Source organism: Primulina tabacum, chromosome 10 (assembly GCF_025594145.1).
Source record: "Primulina tabacum isolate GXHZ01 chromosome 10, ASM2559414v2, whole genome shotgun sequence".
Taxonomy (NCBI): Eukaryota; Viridiplantae; Streptophyta; class Magnoliopsida; order Lamiales; family Gesneriaceae; genus Primulina; species Primulina tabacum.
Window position 1 is genome coordinate 4,277,374 of NC_134559.1, and position 26,704 is coordinate 4,304,077.

The following is a 26,704-nucleotide window of genomic DNA, read 5'->3' on the forward strand; positions in this document are numbered from 1 at the left end:
TTTTTTTAACTGTAAATAAAAAATATTTACTCGATCAAAATAAGTACAAATATGTTGACGTTCATCAATGTAATTGGGTGTAACTGAATCAGTTTGGTCGATTTCAATTGGGTTTACTTGGTTGAGTTGACGTCAGTTTAGTTAGATAAGTTATCAGTCGTCACAGTTTCATCAAATACATTATATACATATTCTTCAATATTTAGAGTTATTTTGTTGAATAAACGATAAATTTTACCGACTGAAGAGTAATCAATAAATATACGTTCATCAGACTTAGCATCAAAGACAGTCAAATGATTTTTATCATTGTTGTGTTATTTATTAATTTGTTGAGAACAATAAAATAAATATATATAAAAATTTACAAATTAAACATTATAAAAAATAATAAAATATTAAAAACAGTTTATCCTAACATGATTAACCAACAAAAATAACATTAACTATATACTAATAATTTTATTCATTTCATCCAACTAATGTCATTGAACAAAAACATATTACAATTAATATCACATACCAAAAATCACACACACACACGTACACATATATAAATAATCTTATCCACATCCGACTTAAATATTATACACATATATATGAATTTTAATAAGGTATTTAGGTCGGACTTGGGTAAGATTATTTAAAACACACCTTCATCTTCATACCCGATTATTCATTTATTTAATCGGATAAAAAATCTATTTATGTACCATCTTCTATTTAGGTTGAGTATCAGATTTTTCATTGAGTTAGAAAAAAAGTATCATCCTCATATTTTAATGGTGCTTCACGAGCTAAGCTCATCATAATGTAACTTCGTTTGTTGTAGATTAGCTCGCAAGTCAACTTATAGCTAATTTTATAAACAATTGACGATCTAATTTGACAATAATTAGTGAAATTTTATGACACGACTTATTCTTGAAAAAACATTTTACACAAATTTTAATTCACAATCGACTCGATTTTGCATCAGACGTCTTGTATGATTGATGGAATAAGATTATGGACGGGGATAACGATGAATTAAAAAGCGCAGCCAGTAAAACCCGTTTTCATATGAGCCCAAATGCGACTATAGCTGAAAACTATCATAACGACAAATTGAACAAGGCGTGGATAGATAACTCTCAGTTCTACAGCGCCGAAGGAACAAACTCGTTGTTAATGAACTCAACCACCCGGTTCATCAACAATGGAGCCTTTTCGGAATCCGGGTCCAACAAATGGAAAACATGGCCCTCTCCATATGTCTCGAAGAACTCAAGCAAACCATTCCAATCACTGTTCTTCAACGCCTGCCGATACTTCACACCCCTTTCCTTCAAGAAATCCTTCTCCGCAATGCAAACAAGAACCCTCTCGCACCGCAGATTCGACAACAGGTTCCTATGGGCAGCAGGGTTCAGCCTCGGATCAGTCGGGCCAGTCGTTTCGGGGCAGATGAAATCCCACAGCTTAGTAGTATTCCCACTCCCGAAAAACGGGTGAATCAAAACCAGACCCTCGATTTTGATACCCAATTCAGATTCCACACCAGAACGGACCACCATCTCATGAGCTATGTTTGCACCGGCGCTGTCGCCCGCCACGAAAACCCGTTTAAAATTTAACGTGATCAGTTATCCAAGGGTCATCCCCTTGCCCGACATGGGAATGAGACTCCACCCATTTCGTAGCAGCCCAGCAATCCTCGTAGCACGCTGGAATCAGGTGCTCCGGGGCCAGCCTGTATTCAACCGACACGACGACGGATCCAGATTCAGCAGCCAGGGAATTGACGTAGTTGTGGTACAGTGAAGAGAAGGCCGATTCGACCGAGAAACCGCCGCCGTGGACGTATATGATGAGGGGCAGTTTCGGGTCTGGCGCTTCAGTTCGAGGGAGGTAAATCCGAGCTGCGACATTGTTTTGCGGCGAAACAACGACGTCTTTGGAAAGAACCCCCGTGTTCGGATGTTTAGATGGGGGCATGAAATCATGTTCAATGTATCTTTCGATGCGGCCGGTGTTGTGAACACAGAAGTATGGTGGGAAATCGTGGGTTATGTGATCAGATTGGTGTTCCATTGGTGAAGAAGAAGAAGTGAGTCCAAGAAGAAATGGGTCAACTGAGTTACCAGTACTTCCACCATGGCTTTGGTGGTTGAACCAACTTTCAATTCCATAAAAATCAAAATATTTAAGTAAAAAATTTATTATGATAATTATATTTATTCTAGTAAATATAAAATAAAATAAAATTCAGATTATATAATCTACAAAAATTATTACAGTGTTTTCAGTTATAAATATTAGTCAACATAGCATTTATCGAATAATATATATAAAAAAGTTTAATCAGATAACATTTATCTGTATTCTAATAAATCATAATAATTTCTTAAATTTGAATGCATTACTAAACGACTAATTTATATGAACTACAACTTAAAATTTGAAAGTTTATTAAACAATGAATTTATAATTATCGATTTCACACTTCTACAATTTATACAAACTAATTAATACAAAAAACAATTTTAATTAAAAATACATATATCACCATAAATTTATAATATATATTTTTTCCTTTCAAGACCCGGGCACCAACCCAAGGCCGCTTAAGCCGGCAACCCGCTCGGCTTGGCCCATCTAGGTCAACTTTTAAATATATTGAAAAATTTCAACCAAATATATTTAAATCATGTGGCGAGATGGGTCGATCCGACGGGTCTAATCCAAATTGAGAGATGTAACGCTAATTGCTCACTTTCAAATCAATTTTTCATATTCCATTGAATGCTAAAGTATGATATTACATTCAAAATTTTAAAATATTTTATACACCAATAAAATGAATAAACATAATTGCTACAACTTACTAATCCATTGAACTCTTTTAATAACTCAATAAACTCTCATATTCATATGATGTTGTATCCACAATAAAAAAAATATATTAATTCAACAAAATAGACTAATATAATATCTGCAAGACTTTATTTCAAGTGTTTTTTAACGTATATTGGTTCAGTGTAGACAATAATATATGATATATATATATATATATATAAATATGTTTTGTATATAATTATATAAAATATATGATAAGCATATCTTCATTTTGGTGAATTGAGTGCATTACTATATAAATGGCAGAAGATTTAACAAATTGTTAGTGTGATTTATTGGGGTCTAAACCAACTAATATATGTTCTTTTTAATAAATTTAATGTTATAACTCTAAAATTTTAATTTTAAAAAATTTGAAATTATTTCGATGTAAGAATAGTTCTTTCTTTAATTTTTTTTTAAAAAAACTGACATAAAAAGTTATAAAATCGTATCTTTATCTTGTAGATAATTTTTTTAATTAAGTTTACACAAGTAAATTGTGAGAATACTCAATTAGCCAAGCCAGATATCTATTTGGAATTAGAATTGAATTTGGATTTGATATTCCATCCAATTACACACCGATAACGGCGTCGTATCCAGTCGTTTCCCACGCGCCGCCGCCGCCACGATATCTCCGCCTTGTGTTATCAGCGGCGAAGCATTCAGGATTCACTATGTTCACCCCCTTCAATCGTCTCTCTCTCTCTCTAGGGTTTACTAGTTTGTTTTTTTTCGATCTCCCAGAAATGGATCAATCTTTCATGCTTATGCTATCAAACCTCCTCCACCTCCACAACTACCTTGACCCCTCTACATCTTCACTCTTCTCCGACACTGCCTTCTCCGCCGATGCTTCCTCTCCTTCCAGTCTCCTCTCCTCCACCTCCGCTGCCCCCCTCCTCTTCTTCACCTTCGCCTCCGTCCTTTCCTACCTCGCTTCTCACGGCCCAAAGAAAACCACATCCGCCGCCGCCGCCGCCGGTGATAAAACCTCTTCTCCGTCTTCCTCGAAAGGCCCTTCAGAATTCTCCGTTGCGGCCTTCCGGGCGCTGTCCACCGAGCGTATTTGGGCTATGGAAGCCCCTCTTCGCGATGCCCAGTGGCGATCTCTGTACGGCCTTTCGTATCCCGTCTTCACTACCGTCGTGGATAAGCTCAAACCTTTCATAACCCAATCGCAGCTCTCCCTTCCCTCCGATTACGCTGTTGCGATGGTCCTCTCCCGCCTCTCCCATGGCTTAACTCTCAAAACCGTAGCTACTCGTTATGGCCTCGAGCCCTACTTGATTTCCAAAATTACCAATATGGTTACCCGCCTTTTAGCCACAAAGCTTTACCCTGAATTCATCAAGATCCCTGTTTCACGTCGCCGTTTAGTGGACACCATTCAAGGGTTTCAGGAGCTTACCTCTCTGCCCAACGTCTGTGGTGCCATCGATTCAACTCCAATCAAGCTTCACAAGCTCAGTCCCGATATCATTAATGGTTCTATGTACTTTTGCAAACATGGGTTTCCATCTGTTCTGCTGCAAGTTGTCTCGGACCATAAAAAAATATTTTGGGACGTTTGTGTGAAGGCGCCCGGTGGATATGATGACGCCACCCATTTTCGGGACAGTTTATTGTACAATAGGTTAATTTCTGAGGATGTTGTTTGGGACAAGGTAATTAGTGTTAGAGGACAGCATGTAAGACCTTATATCGTTGGGGACTGGTGTTTCCCATTGCTGCCATTTTTGCTTACGCCATTTAGTTACGATAGAACAGGAACTCCCGCACAGAATACATTTGATGAAGCTTTGATTAAAGGGAGAAAGGCAGTGGAAGAGGCGATCGGGTTGCTAAAAGGGAGGTGGAAGATCCTGCAAGATTTGAATGTGGGATTAAATCATGCGCCTCAAACGGTAGTTGCATGTTGTGTGCTGCACAATTTGTGCCAGATTGCTAGGGAGCCAGAACCTGAAATGTGGCAGGAGCCAGAAGAAAACGGGCAGGCTCCTCGAGTGTTAGAGAATGAGAAGTCCTTGTACTACTATGGTGAGAGCTTGAGGCAGGTTTTGGCTGATGATCTGTATCAACGACTTTCGTCGAGATGAGAACAAGAGACGAGGTGTAGGCGTATTAGCTGTATTTGGTGAAGATATGGCATGATTCAGCTGATTTATTTCCCCTTTCCTTTTGTTGGCAAGTTATGTAGCTTGTGGTGATTGTGGCAAACTAAATTTATTTTAGAGTTGGAAACTGATATTGGAAGATTTGGATTCCAAAAACTAATGTAGCTTTTTGGCACATTACTTCTGTAGTTCGATCACTTTGATTGTTCAACTTAATATTGTCATTTCACAGTTAATGTTAGCATAGGATAGTAACAACGTATGACCTTTTCGTTGACTATTGATACTTAACAAGAAGTTGCCTTCGATTGAAAAGTTTAAGCAACTTTCAATCGATTGGGACACATTCAAGAAGGAATTCATAATTCATATGGGTGTATTCTTCAATTTGATTCACAGGGCTAAACTTTCTATATTTTCATATTCATTTACATATTGATTAACGCTTTCTTGTGATTCAAATGAATACATAAAACAGTGGATACTGACAATATTTACAACTACTGATATGCATTTCTATTTTGGCATTCTTGCTATTGTATTTAAGTGTCAGCAAAAAGGTAACTATGATAATGCTGCACACTGGATAATGCTGCACACTGGAGCGCCAGCCATAGGCTTCATCTCTCGAAAGCTGAAAGAAATGGAGTTCGAGCACCATGATTACGGGAGAGGGAATTCTCCCCGGTCCTCAAATTCACAGGCGAAGCCGTGTCCTGAGTTCAGACAATCTCATTCTTTCATCCACTATCCGACTCTACAAAGTCAAAAGAGGAGCAATATTTAGTCTATGCCTCTTCTAAAGAGCACAAGGTATAGATGCAGAATGTTGATGAGTTCGTGTTCAAAAGCTACAGTAGCCCAATGTATGGGCTGCATGGCAGATTGTTTGGAGAGGGGCTAAATAGGCAAAAAAAATAAAATAAAAAAATCGGATATAGCTAAAAATAACAGAAATAGTGAGGTGGCTGACATAGGCACTGGAGTTACTAAGCACACGGTCGGATCACAGTCTATAATTGAGCATACTTTGAAATTGGTGAGTTTCAAATAATATATTTTATTCGTTAATATTACAAACTTCGCATATTTGAACTTATTTGTGCAGGAGGCGGATTTAAAGCGAAAAACTGATTGTTGGGAGGTGTTTCGAATTACACATCGTCACAAGGATGAAACATTTGTCGATGCTCGATCTCAGGCTATGGATTTAAGTATTAAAAAGTTATTAGTAAATAATATAGTTCCACCATTTTCAATGCTTGAGTGCTAAAAACTCATCTTTTTCTGTTGGATTTAATTTTACTTGCTGAATTTTTTGTTCTTTGACATAGGATAATATGACCACAAGAATTTCCGAGATATCTCAAGCTACTACAGAGGGGGAGGAGCCACATAATCCATCACAGGATGCCATAAACGACATATATTACGAGGTTGTTGGAGGGATGAATAAAAGATGCATTATGGGCTTGGCTCCCACGCAAAAATTGCCTTTTTCCATGCGACGTCTGCTTCTACGGGAAATGTTCGTCCAAGTAGCTCATGTGTTGAGATACAAGAGTTGAGGGCAGATAATGCAGATTTGAAGACTCGAGTTACTGAATTGGAGGAAAAGATGCGTGAATTTATGGCTCGTATGGTGTTTTCTCAAACACTTGACCATCCTTCTGCTTTTCTAGACTTTTTTTCACCTCATTATAGATTTTTATGAGACTCAAGCTCCTTATGTACTATCCCAATAGTTAAAGTTTGAGTTTCGATTAGATTGACTTGGAATTTGTAAGTGATTGAACATTTTGTAGAATGAATTGACATTTGTTTCGGATATTTGACACTCGAATAGTTGGTATAAATATTTGTATTGATTTTTGTTAAGATTGAAACTTTGACCTAACTCAACCCAAAAGCTAGCTCAAGGGGGGATGATTATAAAGATCATATATACAACTTCCAAGTATTTTATCCAACTGATGTGAGACAACTAACACATCACCTCACGCCCATGAATGAATATCTGGAGCGTGAAGTTTCCAAATGACCCAATTATGGGTAGAACGGGTGACCCAACTATGGGCAGTCCAACACATAACGGTGAAACCTGAGCTCTGATACCATGTTAAGATTAGAACTTGGACCTAACTCAACCCCAAAAGCTAGCTCAAAGGAGGAAGATTGTCCAAGATCATATATACAACTTTCAAGTATTTTATCCAACTGATGTGGGACGACTAACAATTTTGGTATTGATAAGTTGTGGTTTGGAATAGTTGTATTGATGTTAATATTGTGTTGTGATTTTTGGATGGTTATATTGATTGATTATGCATGTTGTGTTATGTTTGGATTCGTGTAAATAACAGAGGCTGAATGAGGAAAAACAATATCTAATTTAGAGACTGATTTCATAAATTCAGTCTCTAACTTAGAGACTGATTTCGTGACATCAGTATCTCATATAACGACCGAATTATGAGTCGTTCTCTATATTAGAAACCGACTTTAATTCATCGGTATCTAAAGTAGAAACCACATATAAAATATCGGTCTCTAAATGTCTCTATTTTAGAGATCGGTGACGTAAATGTGGTCCCTAATTTAGAGACTGATTAATCGTATCGGTCTCTCACAAGTCACAATTAATGATCAAGGTTATTGCTACCAACCAAATCGATCGCTAATCGACCGCTAATCACAAGAAATTTCACGTTCATTTATTTTTTAAAAAATAAAAAAAAATAGTTGGACAAATGCATTATACTGTTGAAATTTTAAGATCCAATTTCAGTTTCGCAAGACACTGTCTTAAGAGTCAATTTTGTGAGAAAAATTTTGTATCTGACCTGACTTATAAAAAATATTATTTTTTTATGTAAAAAATATTGTTTTTTCTTTTAGGTATATATCGAGTCGATACGTCCAACAAATATAATCTAAAAGACCTTATCACATAACGTGAAAATTGATCTCATCATTCCCAATGAAATTATATATATATATATATATATATATCGACACAAGTATGCAAAATCATTGCAATTCAAAATGGAATATGCCTTTTTCTCATGTATTTTGTAATGTATTTGGTCAAATAATTATATGTCTACTAGTAGATGAAAATATGGATAAGGCCACCACGTTCAACTCTCTCGACAAAGCTAATAAAACAACAATCCCCGTGAACCCTTCCTTCATTATCCCGTAAACACATCCATCGCTCCAATGTCTGTTCAATTTGAAACAAGAAATTCAAATATCACATATTGATATTTTCAATTTACGGTTGAAGTGAAATGAAATAATTGATCTGATATTATTTAAAATATTTGAATTACTCCTGTTAATACGATCTATATCTTTCGATATTACCATTATTTTTCAAACGATTTCTTTTTTGGAAAAAGAATATCTATGTGAGTAACTTGACTTTCCGTCACCAAACGTGGCAATATGATTGGTCTTCTGGGATATTTAATCCATCGGAGGGGTGTCACTTTATTTTCGACCCTTGGGAACTCGAAACGCCAAAGATCTCTTATTTTCTCATTTCTCAATTATTACACACAATTAATCAATATATATTCAAATATTGCTTCCATAATTTATTACAAGAAGTGGAATACGCGGAAAATAGAATAAAAAAAACCATATATACATTGGAGAAAAGCAAGATTTATGTTTAATATAGAAACAATGGTTTTGCAGTGCTTGGAATTGTGGAAGCTTTTCATGAAGTTGCCAGTATTTTTAGCGGAAGCAGTTGGCTGTGTCATTAATCACGTCATTTCTTTGAATCCAACCAATCATAATTATCCGATTTCTTCCATTCCTTATATTGGTATTCTTCCTTAATTTTTTTTATATAGATTTTATTTGTTCAAAGAGTATTATAGTTTGTATAAGATATAGTTTTTTCTGTAAATAGTATTTGTTTCTGAATGTATGAATTATATCATTGTTTCTCCCTTTTTGTTGGATGTTTCGAATTATTTTTGCTGAATTCATTTCTTGGCCGACCGTTTCCTAGACAATAAGTAACCTTAAACTCTCAGAAGAGATTTGTGAATGGAGGTGAAATTGAATCCCGAAGATCAGAGTACAGGGCATAGAGTGAGTACTGCCGGAGATTAGCAAGGACAACATCGTTTTGATGAATAATAGTAACATCAAATGTGGACGTGCAATTAAGGAAACACATATCCCTAAATTATGTGTCTTCTCTGGTGGGCGAGCTGCGAATCTCTTACTACAATGCATTGACTCGTATGTTTTTCGAAACTATATTCAACTTCGTCCCCTGATAACCCTCAGTAGAGTCGATGAACAGATCAAAGTGCATGTTAATACACATAGCCTTCATGTTGTCTTGGGTCAAAATGACTAATGGTGTACTATCGTAACCACAAATTATTTCACTCGATAAATGATAACAATCGTGTACCTCACAGTACTTATAATATATTCAAGAATTTTATCTATGCATTTTGCATAGGTATACAGATAAAATAAATACAATAATCAGAAAAAACCGCAAAATATTATGAAAATAAAGATTGTTCGCTGGATATCTACTATAATATTTGTTACATGGTAGAAACGGCCGGCCCGAAGTATCATTGCGAAATGTAAATAAATAATATATCTTCGAGTTCAAGGGGAAGAAACAAAAAGAGATTTGATGTCGTTTCCCGATGGCAGAAGGAAAGAAAAGAAATGGATCGTGCCCCAAGACTATTATGGAAATTAAATCGGCGTTGGATGCAAGGGAAACGATTTAGTTGACAGATTCACTGCTCACTTTCTCGTGTTTGTATATGTATCAAAAGAGTGCTTCTTATGGTGATAATATTGCAGGGTATATACATATCAATACATAGTAGAAAAATATATGAAATTGGTGAAGTTTTTATTTCCTTTGTTCTTCTTGATTCGAAGAAAAACATCTTTACAATCAAGAACAGCGTAAACATATATATATGGATATAAGAAACAAAACACTGAAGCATTTCTTACAATTTAGTGTAATCATGTAACTCACACAAATCACACCATTCTAGTTTTGAGTTATCTTCAATCTCTTCTTCCCTGGCAAATTTGATTAAGTTAAGGTTCGAAATTCATCTTTTACGACATGTCCTAATCCGTAAATGGAATCTTCCACTTTGCGGTCCAATTGATGGACACCCGTGACCACAGTGGCAGCCCAGGATACCGTCGTTCCATTGGTGAGATGGTTAAAGGCAGCCACAGGTACCTCGAGTCCCTTAAATCAGCTGTATTCCATCTATCTGCCATGAAAGCAAATGATCCAAGAGGCGAGCCCGGAGGCATCGGGATCACGAATGTACCCTGAGAAAAGAATGTAGCAGCTCTAAAAACTTTATTCGCACCCACACAAGGGTTCCCTATACTCTCCCAAGGCCCGAAAATAGAGTCCGCCTCATGCACCAATGCCTCGTTCGGCGCTAAACCGCTGCACCCGGAGGTGATCATGTAGTAAATCCCTTGATTCTTGAACAAAACAGGCGCTGCCCGGTGCTGTCCCACGAGTACCTTAGCCATATCAGATGTAACATCAAGATAATCTTCATTCAAGCTACTAATGTGAATTTCCTTGTTTTCCAAAGAACAGTGTATCAGATAGGCCATCCCATTATCGTCTTGGAAAACCGTCATATCCCTACTGTCGAATCCATTCGGGCATCGACTGTAAAGATACTCAAATGGTCCGGTGGGGGAATCGCTGATCGTCACCCCAACCAAGGCTTTCTTGTAGGTGACATCATCGATATGAATCCACATTACATATTTTCCACTCCTCTCATTGTATATCACCCTAGGCTTTTCAACCACATACATCTTATACAGATCATGAGTCTCATTTCTTTCTTCTGCAGGTAACACGATTCCTTCATTCTTCCAACTCCACAAATCTTTCGAAGAATAGCAACAGATGCCGATGAAATCGACACGGGGTGTGCCCGTTTCAGGAGAAAGATAAGTGGATCCATTCTTACTCTCACCATACCAATAATAAGTTTCTGATTTTTTATCAAACAAAATGCCCCCTCCATGTGCCTGGATAGGATTTCCATCTGTGTCAAGCCACACATGATCTGGTAAATAATACATGCTGGTTTCATTATCTGCATTGTTTCTTGGATCGACAAGACCAAAATATTCAGGACTTGGGAAGAAGATTGACCGAGTAAGAGACAAGGGATCGAGATATTCGTCGTTGAAATTGGTTTTCTCGGGAGATTTGAGTCCATATGGTGGGAGAAGTGTCAGTTGCTCAACTAGACCAATATCACGGAGATATAAAGGGTGGATGGAAAGAATGCTAGCAATTTTTATTTTCTCAACGTGTATGTTCACTTTTTGGATGAAGGATTTCAACTGGAAGAAAAGAAAGCAGCCAACAACACCGCAGTCACAAACCGCCGGCATGAAAATGGAGCTCCGGCTTATAACCACCGTGCCATTGCGCGGCGGCGGGTCAACAAGCTAGAGATTTGTGTACGAAGCTGCTGCTTGTTAATTTTCACGTCAAATTAATAGAAGCTGTGAAGTAGAAGTCAACTTCTTGATGTCCAAGTATTCAACTTTGATTGATTTATTTTTATTATTGAGTCTGTAGTTAGTTGTTGTATGGATGGCAGATACATTGGAGTTTCTTGAAAAGGGGGCAAAGCATTAAACTACTAATAATTTGAAGTTAAAAAATTTGTGTGAGATGGTATGATTACCACCCGACTTGATGACCCTCATCGAGCAGGAAGTAGACCTGCCATCTGAAGCCTTCCCAATTTCCCTATCCTCAGATAACGAAGTGACTGCACCAAACACACAAAGCAAAGGAAGGGACTCACCAAGCAAGGGCGATTGAGGATTAAATCAAGCATTAAAGACATACCCGAACCGAGGTCCCCCAGTTCACGACTCAAAAGAGTTGAACCTTACAAGTGCTAGGAAGACTTTAACTACCAGTCCTTAGGCATGAGTCGTATTTTGTGAGACAGATCTCTTATTTGGGTCATCCATAGAAAAGTATTACTTTTTATGCTAAAAATATTACTTTTTATTGTGAATATCGGTATGGTTGACTCGTCTCACATATAAAGATTCGTGAGACCGTAGACTTACTCTAATTTGAATTGGGATATTAATAAATCTCGAGGTAAGAGGACAATTTAATATTTTGAAATAAATTTTTGAGAAATAAATGGAAGAATATGAAATATGTTAAATTATATTTTCAAGAATATATATTTCTTTGTGTTTCCAAAATTTAAGAATATTTCCCTAAAAAGTAGACAAATATTTGCGTAAGTTTTCAAAATTAAATGTATACTTTTATCTTTTCTTGTTTATCGTATTTATCAAAAAGCCAAAAAATTGTTGGAAATTTCAAATTAAAGGACATATTTTGAATATTCATAATAAATTCTATATCAATAGGAAAGACCTATAAATGGGATTTTTCATCTCATTATTAAAACAAAATAATTGGTTCTCTATACTATATAAATAATATAAATTATTCAGTGAACAACATATTTTAGATTACATAATTTGTATATTTGATTTTTTGAGGGAATGAAAATTCAGAGACCCAAATAAATAAAATGTTTGATCATGTGAAGAAGAGAGCAAACATGTACTCAATCCGACGTATATTAGATTAACAGATTAATGGAAAAAAAAGTAGGAGCAATATATCATTGAAAAATTGGATAAAAGTTATTGAAGACGCCATCTTATATCTTAAACATTTAAGAGATGATATGCGAATAAATCGTATAGTTTGGAGAACTAATATGCATGTAATCGATCTCGTAACTATCAAAAATATACTATGACGTCATCTTTATATTGGGATTGAATGAAATACATAAAATAGAAATATATGGGCAACCAGAAATGAATCAAAACTGTTCCCATATACCGAGATCTAAAGAACAGTTGAAGCCATTTAGCACCACTGATGGTAGATGATTATACGACATAGTGCAGCAAAATGGGGGCGTAAATTAACAAATTTTAGTTTACCCCCGCTATGCAAAAAGTTTGGCTCTGCCACTAATTAAACAAGAACAAACAAACTGTTTCGTGAATTTCCTATGACTTACCGATGTTACAAGAGAGCATCGCGAGTAGACACTTTCAATGTTTTCCACGGCAACATATTCCCCTTGAGACAGCTTGAAAATTTTCTTCTTCCTATCAATGATTTTCATCTCCTCATTAGGCTGCCACTCTCCAATATCACCTGCAATATTTAAAATGCATACTTCATTACCTAATGAAGACATTCGAGGACTCTTTCCTAGAAAGGTGATTAATGGTATCTAATTTTACCAGTATGGAACCATCCGTCGGCAAGTACTTCATTTGTGAGATCCTCACGTTTATAGTACCCAGAGAACAACGTTGTTCCTCGTAGACAAATTTCACCTCTTGGAACAACAGAAGATGCATCGTATCCCATCTCAGGTACTGATTCAAGCCTTACTCCGATGGTAGTCATCGGGACACCCACAGTTCCCATCATTGAAAACACGTTAGCTATGGAAGTGCTACATCCACCACAACTTTCCGTTAGTCCTGAAGTGAATTTGAAACGGACCCAATATATCAGTTAAAACAAGAATGATACCGAGGAAAACTACAGGAAAAACAACTTTTTCTTGTTAAAACAAGAAAACACGTGATTGCACCAAAAGCTACAGCCAGAGGAGTTCTCTCCCCCCACCTACAAAATTAACCCTCGTATGATCCTTCATTTGTTAATTTTTGCATTACCGTATCCTTGCGATAACACACAACAACTTGTCACTCTTAGAAACTCCTCGATGTGCTTAGGTAAAGGTGCAGCTCCAAACAATATAAGGCGGACGCATCCCCCAGATGCTTGTTTAATCTGAAATTCAAAGTAATAACTGTACAATCATGTAAACTATATATAGTAGCGGCAGAGTCAGGATTTTCAATTAGGGGGGAAATTCAAAGTTCTTAAGCTTGAAAATAAAAGAACATAAATTTATATAGAAACTCAAGGGAGTCAACTGCCCCGGTCTGCCCCATCTGGTCTACCTACATGATAGAGATCATAATGTAGGAAAAGATGGCAAGTCAGTAACCTTATCAAAGAACCAGTTTGTCGAAGAATGGAGACGCTTCTTCTTGCTTAAGTCCTTTCTCCATATTCCCCAATTTCCATGATGCCTATGAACACAATAGTAAATAAAATCAACTCACAGAAATGCCACTATTCTACAAAATATAGCTGGGTTAGGCTTCATTTGGGAAAACGTTCATTTCTCAAAATATATCTCCATCGTATTCCATACTTTCCTATATAATCAAGACTCCTGTTCAACTTTCCAAAAAGAACTCAATTCATATTCTAACCCAATGAACGGTATCTTCAAATCTTAAATATCCCACAAAATATAGAAAAATCAAACTACCCTACATATTTTTACATGACACGACATTTAAGGTAGAAAATGGTGTGTGATAAATAAAACCAAACGATCATCTTATTCTGGAATCCATTTTCAAAAAAAATACATTTCTCAAAAAATATTTGCCGGAAACACCCAAAAACATTATCAAACCTCCCTGTAGCGTAATACACACACAAAAAAAGTAAATCCCAGACAATGATATTTTAATTTAGATTTGATAACATCCCTGTGAAAATCAATGAGCTAAAAACCGCGCGTGTTTTTAAAATTTGAAGCTGAAATCCAGTGTGGAAGATATATATTGAGCTGAGTAGGTCTCACAAGACGGTCTCACGAATCTTTACATGTGACACGGGTTAATCCTAACGATATTCACAATAAAAAATAATATTCTTAGCATAAAAAGTAATATATTTTCATGGATGACCTAAATAAGATATTCGTCTCATAAAATACGATCCCGTGAGACCGTCTCACACAACTTTTTAGCCTGTCGATCTACGTCCCCTTGCATGTGTTGTTAAATTCCTAGCTAAAAACATGATTTAGATTGTTAATTTTTCTAGGGTTGTTTCAGAGAAGTTGAAATAAAACTAGTGTTGTTTTTGGCAATTGACCCCATTAAAAATGCATTATCATGCAAACACAACAATCTCGTTACAAAGTTCGGTTTCTATTTCAAGATTCAAAAATTTGTACAAATACTGACTGGATTGACGCCACGAGCACGAATGGCGGAACCAATCTTGAGGGCTGTATACCGTAGACTTCTTGGTATGTCAGCCAGTTGTATGTGCACCAGCCTGCCAGTTAAACTAAATTTGTCAAATAAAGCTAGAATCAAATTCCCCCTTCAAAAATTCACATACAAAAAACATTAAAAATTATATCTTTTTTCTCAAAATAAAAATCTCATTGACATTTTTACGCCTAAAAGACACAATATATCATCAATAAATATCAAAATAACTACTTAAATTTATGAAATCATTTTAGCATAAATTACACACCACCAGCAATATCTTCAGAGAGTGAAAAAAAAAAGTACATTCAATTAAGTTACTTCTGGAACAACTTTACCAATCATAAACAAAATAAAATCCCAAGTGTTAACCGTTCCATCGATTTTTGGACGGCGTCCCAAGTCCCAACATATGATTTCCAGGATTTCTTTCCACCGACTTACTGCACCCAGAAACTCAGAATTACACAGCAAATTCGACAGACCCATCCCCGATCAAATCCGAGACTTGGGCATCAGGAAATGTGAATCTTGATAAAATGGCAAATGCAAACAACAATCTCAAGAAATGGAAGAAATAAAATATGACGAGAACGATTCGCATGAAGGCCCATTAGCTCAGTTGGTTAGAGCGTCGTGCTAATAACGCGAAGGTCGCAGGTTCGAGACCTGCATGGGCCATCTCTTTTTCTTTTTTTTTTTGGAGAATTGTGAAATCAGAAACAGGTTCTTTCCCACGAATCTTTTTTCAATGTACTTGAAATTGGACATAAAACAGTAAGGTTCAGACTGTCACTGACAAATCAACATAGATTTCTTCGACCAGAACTTGTTTTAATACAAAAAATATGTATATTTACCTGAAAAATCCCAAGGAGAATGGAGAGCCTGAGTTATTTCCATCAACCCATCTTTCGCATAAATGCACCTATACACTGCTCCCGCCGACGGCTTTCCATTCGCAGCATGCATCCCTTTCTTCCTCAACTTTCACCGTATAACCCCCCATTCTCTCTCACCCCGAATTAAAAAAAATGCAAACAAAACTTGGGTTTTCAAGAATTTGGTGACAAATTCACAGTGCATACAGAAACAAAAAGGCAGGCATGCAGAGTTGGAAGCTGGTATGGTTGGGAGTGCAATAAATTGAAAGTGTTGAATTTAATTCAAAGCGGCATTTGTTGAAAGTGCATGTAATCCAATGCTTTTGTTGAATCAAATTATTTACATATAAGTTCATGCCCAATATTTATCCGATCCAAATATTGATTATTGAGACCATCTTTTTTACCTTTCTTTTTTTTATAATGATAATATCATAATTTGTTTCAAAATTTTTTTTTATACATAATATCATGTCGCAATGTGTTCCACAAACCAGTTTTGAAAAAAGTAGATTTTTTTGTCCATAACTTGTATTTTTGAAATTGTAATTATGTTATCGTCAAGTTGTGGTCTTAGTGTAGTAACTAATATTTTTTTTCTCAATTTCAATCTTTTTTTTTTCAAAATTAAAATAGACTATCGAAAATTTCCTAGTCGATGGTCATGCATGCTGATTGCTGAGATAATGGATTTCAAATCTATTGAATTGTTTGGATCGACATAATAAATATATTTCAAATTCATTCTGTATCGAGTTATCATGAATTGTAAATCAATCCAAACCCAATTTACACACTCTTATTAAAATTGTAAAGTTCCATTGTCGGGGCTTATCGTTCTCATCGACGAAGATCATTCAGTTCCAATGTGTATGTCTCGTCGAATTCATTCATCCTCCTCCTAAAAAATAATTAAAGAACAAAATTGTTTTTTAAGCACTTCATTTTATTTTAGTTGTTTCGTTTAACCATGCGTTGATCTTGATTCTTGTGTCCTAACTCCGACCTCTATTGTCTGAAATTATAATTAACATCGCAATTATGAAAGGGCAAAAAAAAGAATAATTGAACTTTAATAATAAAATGCTTTATATATAAAAATAAAGTAGATAGAATCAGATTCATGCATGTTCCCTTTCTAACATTCTCTCCATGTACAATGCTAAATGCGATTTAGAGGATTATTGGATTGGGGGTGCTCTTTGTCAAAGCATCTAACTTAAATAAATAAAGTAGTGGATAGTCATTTGCTTCAAGAACAATGCATCGGGAAGTTCTGACATTGATTCTCTCGATGTTTATGTCCGTAGCTACCGAAATATAAAAGCAAGAGAAATTAAGTAGTAAAAATGAGAACATACCTTCAAAACGAAGGAAAATAACATATTCATAGGTTTCAATTGAAAGATTTATAAGCTATATCTTACTGAGCTTAAGTTCTTGTTAAACGTGATTTAAGCCCAATTTTAGTTATGGATTCAATTTTTAGTGTTTATATTTTAGATAATTTTGATATATTGTTCGTCTATCGTGTCCATCATTGTGTTCATCAATGAGGTGACACTCATTTATTGGATGTACAATTACCAATGAGTGTCACCTCATTGAAAAGAAAGTATAGATGTACCATCTCCGATAAAATAAAAAAAAATTTGAAGGGTTTTGATCCAAATCCAAAGGAAACACGTTAATATCCTTTTGATCGAACGCATTTGAATCCAAAAATGAGTGCGGTGAAGAAGCAAACATGTGAAAAGTAAACATTACCCACTTCGAAGTTAAAAAATAAAAAATAAAAAAATCAAGATTTTGTTACTATGAAGTTTGCAATTGATCATTATATAAACTTATACACAAAATTTTAATTAAATCATCCGAGAAATTTCTTACATTCATCCTAGCTAAATGGGAATTTAGAGTTTATGCGGAGGACGAATAAATAATTTGTTTACATTAAATAAAAAATAAAGAGAAGAATATATATTATATATATATAGACACACACACACACACACAAAAAGTAAATGAACTATTGATTATAAATAATCAAAACTAATATTTATATGAACAAGTTTATTAGTTTTAATTTAGAATCCATATGTATCAACTAGCTAGATAATTCACATTAATTAATGATGGGGTAATTCATGCCAATATTTTATGTACCAACGAATTAGAGCTTGTGGAATTTAATTATATATATGTTCCATAATGGCAACGTGAAGGCTTCTTCGCATGTATAATATGCGAACCGTATAGTTGTAGCAATTTCAAATGACACTAGTACGTAGTAAATTTGAAATTCATCATAATTAACATGAAACACGATATAAATATGTGAGTGATGGATTTGAATTTTATAATCTTACTTATCTAAACAATAAAAATACATTTAAAATTTATCGATCCAAATACAACCTGAAAGTGTAAGCTCGGACAGAAATTCAAGTTCTTAAATGGCAAGTTGAGTGTATCACTAATTTTTTATTTGGGAGAAGGAATTGGTTAATTTGACCAATCATAGAAACCAAAAGTTCCCATTTACAATGAAAGTAGAAATCCTTCAACCCCAAGCGCCACACATCCTTAAATACTTTCCCAACCAAAAACCATGATTAATTCTTAAATTAAATCCTCGTACATAGGAAAATAAAACCCATAAAATGGGGAACCTTCGGAGTTTCTTTTCTGTGCAGCAACCCAAATATTCCACCATGAAAAACAACCAAATCACCCATTTCAGCCACCCCGATCACCCCCTGAGATTCGACCACACAGAATCTCCGTTCAAATGCGACGGCTGCAAGGAGGTTGGGATCGGTTCTCGGTACAGGTGCGCCGCATGCGATTACGATCTCCACACCCATTGCGCCGTCTCCTCCACTGTCATCTCCCACCCTTTCTACACCAAGTGCTCGTTCCAGTTCCTCAGCCGGCCGCCGGGGCCGGTGGCGCGTTACTGCAACGCGTGCGAGAAGGGCGTGGCGGGGTTCTTGTACCACTGCAAGTCGTGCGACTTCGACCTCCACCCGTGCTGCGCGAAGCTCCCGATGGTGCTCGACGATGGGGAACTCAAACTCTATCTCTATAGAAAAGTTAGCTCGCCGTGTAACAGGCATGGAATTGTTTCCTTGATCCCATTTCTTTTTTCTTTGTTATTTAATATAATTATTTTTTAAATACGTAGAAAATATCATCAATAATTAATCTAGACATATTTTAGTGAATAAACACATATTTAACGTGTAAGATTAGTTTGAATTTGATTTAATATATGTGTATAGGAATTAAAAACACAATACAAAAATGTATCAATTTCATTTTTCTCTCCTCCAATTAATTTAAAATTGTCATTTGGCGGATTATATCGTTCAAAAAATTATGCAAATGGCAAGAGTAATTATAATGGACGACTAAAATTTTATAATCCCGTTGGGCTTTGAGATATATTTATGACATATACCATTATATATTATTATTTGTGTTCTATTTATTGAAACCTTTAGATTGCCAATGAAATTGCGCTTAAATTAAGTCTCATTTGGATAAAAGATTAGTTTTCTTTGGAGACGGCCTCACGAATCTTTATCTGTGAGACAGATAACCCTACTGATATTCACAATAGAAAGAAATACTTTTAGGTGTGTTTGGTACAGTGATTAGATAAATAAATGATTGATTATGCTATAGATAACAAGATTGATATATTATTAATCAAACATTACGTGATACTATTAAGATATTTGGTTCGACATTTTGAATATGTGATTAGCTTTTAAATTATTAATAAATTTACTATTATACTCTTGCTAAGTTTACTTATTTGTTGTTCGCATCTGGAAGCAATACATAATATTAGATAATAATAATAATAAAGATATTAATAATTTTTGAATTAATAAATGTAAATATCATAAAATTAAATATAATAAAAATAAAAATATTATTGACAAGCATAACCAACATTAAAATTTATTTTTTATTATTTTATTAAAATATATACAAATAAATTATTTTTTCAAAATAAAAAATATATCTTTATATTTTTTAAAGTTTAAATCAAATTAAATAATAATGATATATATTAAATATCACGATCGACATCTAACATACAACACTCTAAATAAAAGTTTTTATCCAATAAATAATTTTAACACTTTAAGAAATAAGATGAGAAAAATGTAATTTATTGAGTTTTGATAGCGTATCACACTTGATTTGTTAGATTAATAATCAAATATTTATCCATAAAATTGGATCTTGAATTGGGTCGAAATGATTATTAAAACATCTTAAAATTTTAACCAAACATTGGATAAGTGTTTGGCTATTAATCTATCATTGTTTAATTCACTCAACCAAACACACACTTAGCATAAAAAATAATATTTTTTCATGGATGACTCAAATAAGAGATCAATATCACAAAGTACAACCCGTGAAAATAGTCTCACGTAAATATTTGCATTGAATAAATGAATTTTAAATCATGAATTTCGGATATATTGATTTTTTGACAAAAACTTGTAGTAAATCCATTTGACAACATGAATTTGGATAATTTTCGAATCTCGTGCCTCTTCGGATTCTCTATGGATACATAATATTTTCATAAAGTATATGAAGATTGACGAGAATAAAACTTTACCCCATTTTGAAAAATTGTAAATTTGTAACGCAAGAATTTATTTCTTTATGTCCCCAACTTCTGGCTAAGGAACTGCTTTCGGCCAGCGGGGACGAAGCCATCTCTGTCTTATTTTTCTATATATATTCTTACTATAAAGATTCTTTACGGTATGTTAATTTATTTTCCTGCTATATAATAAAGCAAGAAATTTTTAGATAAAAACCATATTTCATACGTTTAAGTGATCCTACATAATTATTAGTATAACCAAATATAAGAATAGATGAAATGGGTAGTCAGCTATTAACTTCCCATAACTTTGATACTATATTAATCATAATTCGCTTTTTTTGTTTTGTCTTATATATTTGTTTCTTTGTAATTTTGATCATCTATGTTATCAAAATTTAATCGTAATGTTGTGTATTCTGATTTTTGATAATTTTACTAATTTTTTATCGGGATTGTTAATATGACAATACACATATTAGCGTCACGTTAGAACCACCGAAAAAAAGTACTAAATATATATATTTATATAAATATAACCGACTAAAACTCAAATTTAACATATAAAAATCAAAATTAGTAATGAGAAACATATAGAACCAGAGATATAATTAATTTTCCCTAATTTTAATTGATCACAAATTCCACTCACCTCTTTGTTTTTGTTTTTTATTATTATTCATAGATGAATGTTTTAAATTCAATTTTTTTATTAAAACAGTTTTTTATGAGTTGTACCTATGAATCCTTGTGTTACCATATTATCTATACTTTATCTATATTATATTGTTAAGTTGAGATACATCGAATAATTAAATTTTGGTGTCATGATTTGTTTTAATAATTATATATATTAATAAAGTGTTTAAATTTTTATGTATGTCACATGTAGTTCAGCAGATAGAGTCTTTGTTTTTAAACATCAAGTTGTAGGTTTATTCTTAATAGAATTTTTTATCTTTCTTTTTCTATTTATTTTTTTAATTTATATATCAAAATTATAGTGTACGTAATCTCACTATTTCTTATAATTATATTTATCTAAACTATATAATTATATTAATCTATTGTTCTTTTTTCAGTTTAAACTCTCATTATTTCTTATAATTATATTTTGCGTTTCATTTAAATATAAACCAGAAAAATTATAAAAAATATTGTACAAACACGTAACACGTGCGTCGTTGCACTAGTATTATATTATATTAATTGCTAATTTTTGGATATTTAGATTTTAGAAGGCCAAAGAAATAAAAGTTAAAAGAGAATATAGCGTCGAAGCGAGAATAAGTGAGAGTTTGAGGGGGTAGAATGTAATAATGTGGAGATTGTGATCAGGTGTGGCAGAAAGGGGAGGAGCTGGAGTTACAGGTCTTCCTGCAAGAAGTACAACCTCCACGTGGCATGCGTGAAGGAGATGTTAGTGGACAGCTGGCACGAAATATACGCGGGCGGTGCCGGGGAGGGAAGCAACACCGGGAACAAGATCCCAAGCCTAAAAGCCACGCTACAGCCGCAGAATCAGAAACCGGGGAAAGTGAGCAAGAGCTGCGAAATGGCTGCATTGGCGCTGCAGTTTGTCATCTCCGCCGTCCTAGGGGATCCCACCACCCTCATTGCTGGTCTTGTTGCCTCTTTCATGTCAAAATAAAAATATTTGTCATCAATTTATATAATAATCATTATTATTATTCAAGTAAATTCTTTTTTTAAAAATATTAATTACAATCATTCTTCTCATAAAAGTGATAACAATATATTAATTATCGTGATATTAAAAGAGTGTTTGAAACAACTTCTACTTGTTTTAAAATGATGTTTTATAAATTATAAATAAATGAGTGAAAAGAAAAAGTAATTTTTTTTTGAAAAGTCAAAAATTAGGACAAGATTAACTATTAGTGTTCGAGGAAAATTACTCTCAAACTTAATTTTAATAAAATCAAGCAGAGGGTTCTTTGGGAGAGAGCCTTAACGACAAGGGGCTATTATCTTTTATAAAAAAGTATAAGTCAATAATATTAGAGTAGGTCTCTTGTGAGACGGTCTCACGAATCTTTATATGTGAGACGGGTCAATCTTACCGATATTCACAATAAAAAATAATATTCTTAACATAAAAAGTGATATTTTTTCATGGATGACCCAAATAAGATATCCGTCTCACAAAATACGACCCGTGAGACCGTTTTACACAAATTTTTACCATAATTATTCTTAGTATATATAACATTTATATCTTTTAATTGTCCAGATTTGGTCACGGACACCATGAACAATATGTATTTACATAATTATATTTTAAATATTTTGTATCAAAGTTAATTTATGTTATAACATAAATGGTTAAAAAAATTAATAAAAAAATGAAAAAATGTGTACAAATTCACGAACTATATTATAAAAAAAAACATCGGAAATGAAAATTATTAAAAATAAAACATATTTTTTAAAAAAATGTTTGTATTTGTATTTTAAAAAATCTCCAAAAACATTTATAAAAACCGAAAACAATTATGAAATATCATAAGTTTTTTAAAGACAAAAATGTTAAATCATAGTTATAACAACGATGGGACCAAATGTTTTTACACGTGAACCAATGCATTGGAGTTGAAAAATTAAATAAAAATTAAAAAATTATCGAGTGTAACATCAAACAAATCATAAACCCGAGATGGAAAAAACCGGTATTTGTCTTTGTTCCTTACCCGATAAAGCAACCTTTTGTCTCTATTTTTTAGCTCGGCATATGTAAGGACCGTGTATCGTATTATCGTAAATTCTATGTGATTATCGATAACTCATGAATTTGATATGTGATTATGTATTTGATGTATATCATGACAATGAAATTGAGAAAATGAATATTGAATATGAATTGACGTTGTAAGAGTTCGAGTGGAGAAGCCGGACGCCAATATAGTACAAAAATAAATGTTTGTACAGAACGTGTGGCGCCCGGGCGGTAGAAAATGACCGCCCGAGCGCCAGGATATATGAGATTTGTGTTCGGGCAGAATGTTCCGCGCCCGAGCGGTAACTTTTGACCGCCCGAGCGCGACACAAATACAACTCGGGGGCAGAACCTCTCGCGCTCGGGCGCTAGAATTCTACCGCCCGAGCACCGAAGCGGTGAGGATAAGAATGCTTTCTTTTCTTCTTTCTTTCTTCACTTTTCTTTCAGAGAGTTCGAGGGGCTTCGAGAGCATTCAATTTTCTTTCGTCCGAATCGACTTCGAAACACTGTCTAAACGCGAAACAAATTATATATTTGTGATCGTCGCGTCGGGGGCTTCTGACTGAGGTAATTTTCTTCTAGTTCTAGCAGCTCTAAATATCAAAGTGCTGGAATAGCATGTAGTTGAAGTTGAATTTCCTATATGTAGTAGAATAACCGACAATAAACTATGTTTTGAAGTCGGAATTGAATTATGATATGATTTGGATTTGATATGAATTTTTGAAGTTTCAAATGATATTTGAAACTCATATTAATGATTTTGGAGTATGTTATTGATTGGAATGAGTATGTTATTGATGTAGATAAAGTATTGTACCGATATCTTCAGGCTACATCAACTGGAAACGAAGAATTGATGTATGTTGCGACTGGGTAACATACGACAGGTATCTGTATTATATGATATATGTCAGCTTGATTGGATTGATTGGAATGAGATTATGTGTCTATATGCCTTATTTGTTGATTGATGTGGCATACATGACATTGAGATTGAGACATCGATTTATAAAATAAATGTTTTGTTAACACACATCATTTGATGCATACATCGATACATGACATGCACGTTGAGCTATGATCCTTGGATACCCTGATATGATTTGATTGGATTATGGGATTTGTGAACACAATTGCTATGTTGGTATTATATGTCCCGTAAAGCATAGACAATTGTGGCCCCGATGATTGAATATGAGATTTGGGATTTGATGGCGCTTTGTCGACGCTATCATACGAGTATCCCTTATTGAGGCCGGTGTGCCAGCTCGAGCATTGATTTGATAGCGATTCGTTTGATTCCGACATGTGCTCAGTGGATGAGCATTTGACATGATACCTCCACGACATACATGCATTGCATACTATATATCATTGTTTAGAGATCTGTGGTGTATATGATTGGTTGTTCCATACGGAGCTTTGCTCACCCCCAAGGGGGGCTGTTGTTGTCTTTGTGTGTGGACAATGGCAGGTACTCCAGGATATCAGGAGACCGGAGAGGGTACTTCTGGAGGGAGCCACAGCTTGGGCTGAGATTTTATGTTTATGTCTTGTTCCCAGTATATATGTATATGTATTTATATATCGGGGCATGTCCCGAGGATATGAGCTGTTTATATATGATTGGTTTTGATTACGTGTGGGCATGTTTATGACGTGAGATGAAATACTATTTTTAGTATTCAAATAAAATGATTGGGCTCATTGTAAAGAAAATTTAAACTCGTTTTTCGCTGTAATTACTTAACCCTAATCAGATTACATTGTAATAACGATTAGGAGCTAAGGGCCTCACAACATGTTTATTTTACATGTATATATTAATAAATCCATTTTCACCACTTTATGCTAATTTTAGTCTCATTCATATGTTAACTTTCACTCTTTCTTTTGTTAAGTGTGATTAGTATGAATGATCAATTATAAGATTTTTCCCTCTTTCTCTTTCTGGGGTATAAGATTTAGATATAAGTTAAGATTGCATCTGGATTGATAGTTTTGATTCGAGGAAGAATTTGAGGAATGTATTATAAATTATACTCCTTTGAGGGTGTTTTAAATTCGTCGTACTTATTTTTATTTTTAAACAACTGATTAAGTTGTGATTTTACAGAAAAAAATGATGGAGTTAATTAAGAATAAAAAAACACAAAAATTTGTGTGAAACGGTCTCAAGGGTCGTAGATTGTGAGACGAATCTCTCATTTGGGTCATCCATGAAAAATTATTACTTTTTATGCTATGAGTATTAATTTTTATTGTAAATATCGGTAGGGTTGATTCGTCTCACAGATAAAGATTCGTGAGACTGTATCACAAGAGACCTATTAAAAAAATAGTGTAGATGTTAAAATTACTAATAAGTACACGAAATGAAATCTAAAAGCTATTATAGTAGACAATAGATATTATGCTTTGAAGCATATAATATATTGCCACATGAAATATTTACATAATATTTTATTAAATGCAAACATTACATATTATTGTTGTACGTAATTTCAATACATCATTTTCATTCAATTATTTACATGCTATTGTTGTACGTAATTTCAATATATCAGTTTCATTCAATTATTTATATGCTATATATGATCTTATTGAAGTCAAGTATTATATTATCATTTTCAATTTTAATTTTTTAAATATATATTCCTTCGTAAAAATAATAAATTAAAATCAAATGCAACGTAACCCATTGATTTCCTCCATTTTGCGACACATGATTACCCACAGCTGCAAGCAATTGACTAAAATTATTATTTTTAGGCTAACAATCCATGCTTGCAACCCAAATCTTCAAATGGAATTAGGGAGAAAAAACTATACCCTTATATTGTTATTGTTTTTATTTCTGTATTCACACAATAAATCATTATTTTTAATTTAAATTTTCAAAAAAAGCTTCTATTTTTATTGTATATTCAAACTTAAAAATAATATTCTAAAGTTTTGAAACTATTTTAATTTCTAGAAAAGCTTCCAAAACAGATTATAGCAAGAGTACTAGATCTCTTGTGTGACGGTCTCACGAATCGTTATCCATGAGATGGGTCAACCCTATCGATATTCACAATAAAAAGTAATACTTTTTCATAGATGAACCAATAAGAGATTCGTCTAACAAAATACAACTCGTGAGACCGTCTCACACAAGTTTTTACCTTCTAGCAATCCCGTAATGTCGGGGAAAAATATTTAGTAAATAAGAACTTTTGAATGG

The 26,704-nt window shown here is 34.1% G+C and overlaps 3 protein-coding genes, 1 non-coding gene and 1 pseudogene across 6 annotated transcripts; 2 read left to right on the forward strand and 3 right to left on the reverse strand.

The window, feature by feature from the left end:
* Window positions 1-935: 935 nt before the first annotated feature.
* Window positions 936-2,203, reverse strand: LOC142505291 (putative carboxylesterase 13; annotated as a pseudogene).
* A 6,759-nt stretch (window positions 2,204-8,962) lies between these two features.
* On the reverse strand, window positions 8,963-11,717 carry LOC142506066 (uncharacterized). Its single transcript, XM_075619205.1, has one exon. It carries the CDS (start codon window positions 11,445-11,447, stop codon window positions 10,134-10,136), a length of 1,314 nt encoding a protein of 437 aa, XP_075475320.1. The 5' UTR covers window positions 11,448-11,717; the 3' UTR covers window positions 8,963-10,133.
* A 1,227-nt stretch (window positions 11,718-12,944) lies between these two features.
* LOC142506248 (putative CoA ligase CCL6) lies at window positions 12,945-16,391 on the reverse strand. 3 transcript variants are annotated; one of them, XM_075619447.1, is made up of 7 exons: window positions 15,551-16,391; window positions 15,180-15,273; window positions 14,141-14,225; window positions 13,803-13,920; window positions 13,359-13,604; window positions 13,130-13,269; window positions 12,945-12,981 (listed from the first exon to the last, which is right to left on the reverse strand). In XM_075619447.1, exons 1-7 carry the CDS (start codon window positions 15,699-15,701, stop codon window positions 12,973-12,975), a joined length of 843 nt encoding a protein of 280 aa, XP_075475562.1. In that variant the 5' UTR covers window positions 15,702-16,391; the 3' UTR covers window positions 12,945-12,972. The 3 variants fall into 3 exon arrangements, with proteins under 3 accessions (XP_075475562.1, XP_075475561.1, XP_075475563.1); XM_075619446.1 differs by lacking the exon at window positions 12,945-12,981 and having other exon boundaries at window positions 12,992-13,269; XM_075619448.1 differs by lacking the exon at window positions 12,945-12,981 and having other exon boundaries at window positions 12,993-13,269; window positions 15,585-16,391.
* TRNAI-AAU (transfer RNA isoleucine (anticodon AAU)) lies at window positions 15,820-15,893 on the forward strand. Its single transcript has one exon. It is a non-coding gene; the product is annotated as a tRNA-Ile (tRNA).
* A 2,247-nt stretch (window positions 16,392-18,638) lies between the features above and the next one.
* Window positions 18,639-22,428, forward strand: LOC142505398 (uncharacterized). Its single transcript, XM_075618373.1, has 2 exons — window positions 18,639-19,211; window positions 22,074-22,428. Exons 1-2 carry the CDS (start codon window positions 18,760-18,762, stop codon window positions 22,384-22,386), a joined length of 765 nt encoding a protein of 254 aa, XP_075474488.1. The 5' UTR covers window positions 18,639-18,759; the 3' UTR covers window positions 22,387-22,428.
* The last annotated feature ends 4,276 nt before the right edge of the window (window positions 22,429-26,704 follow it).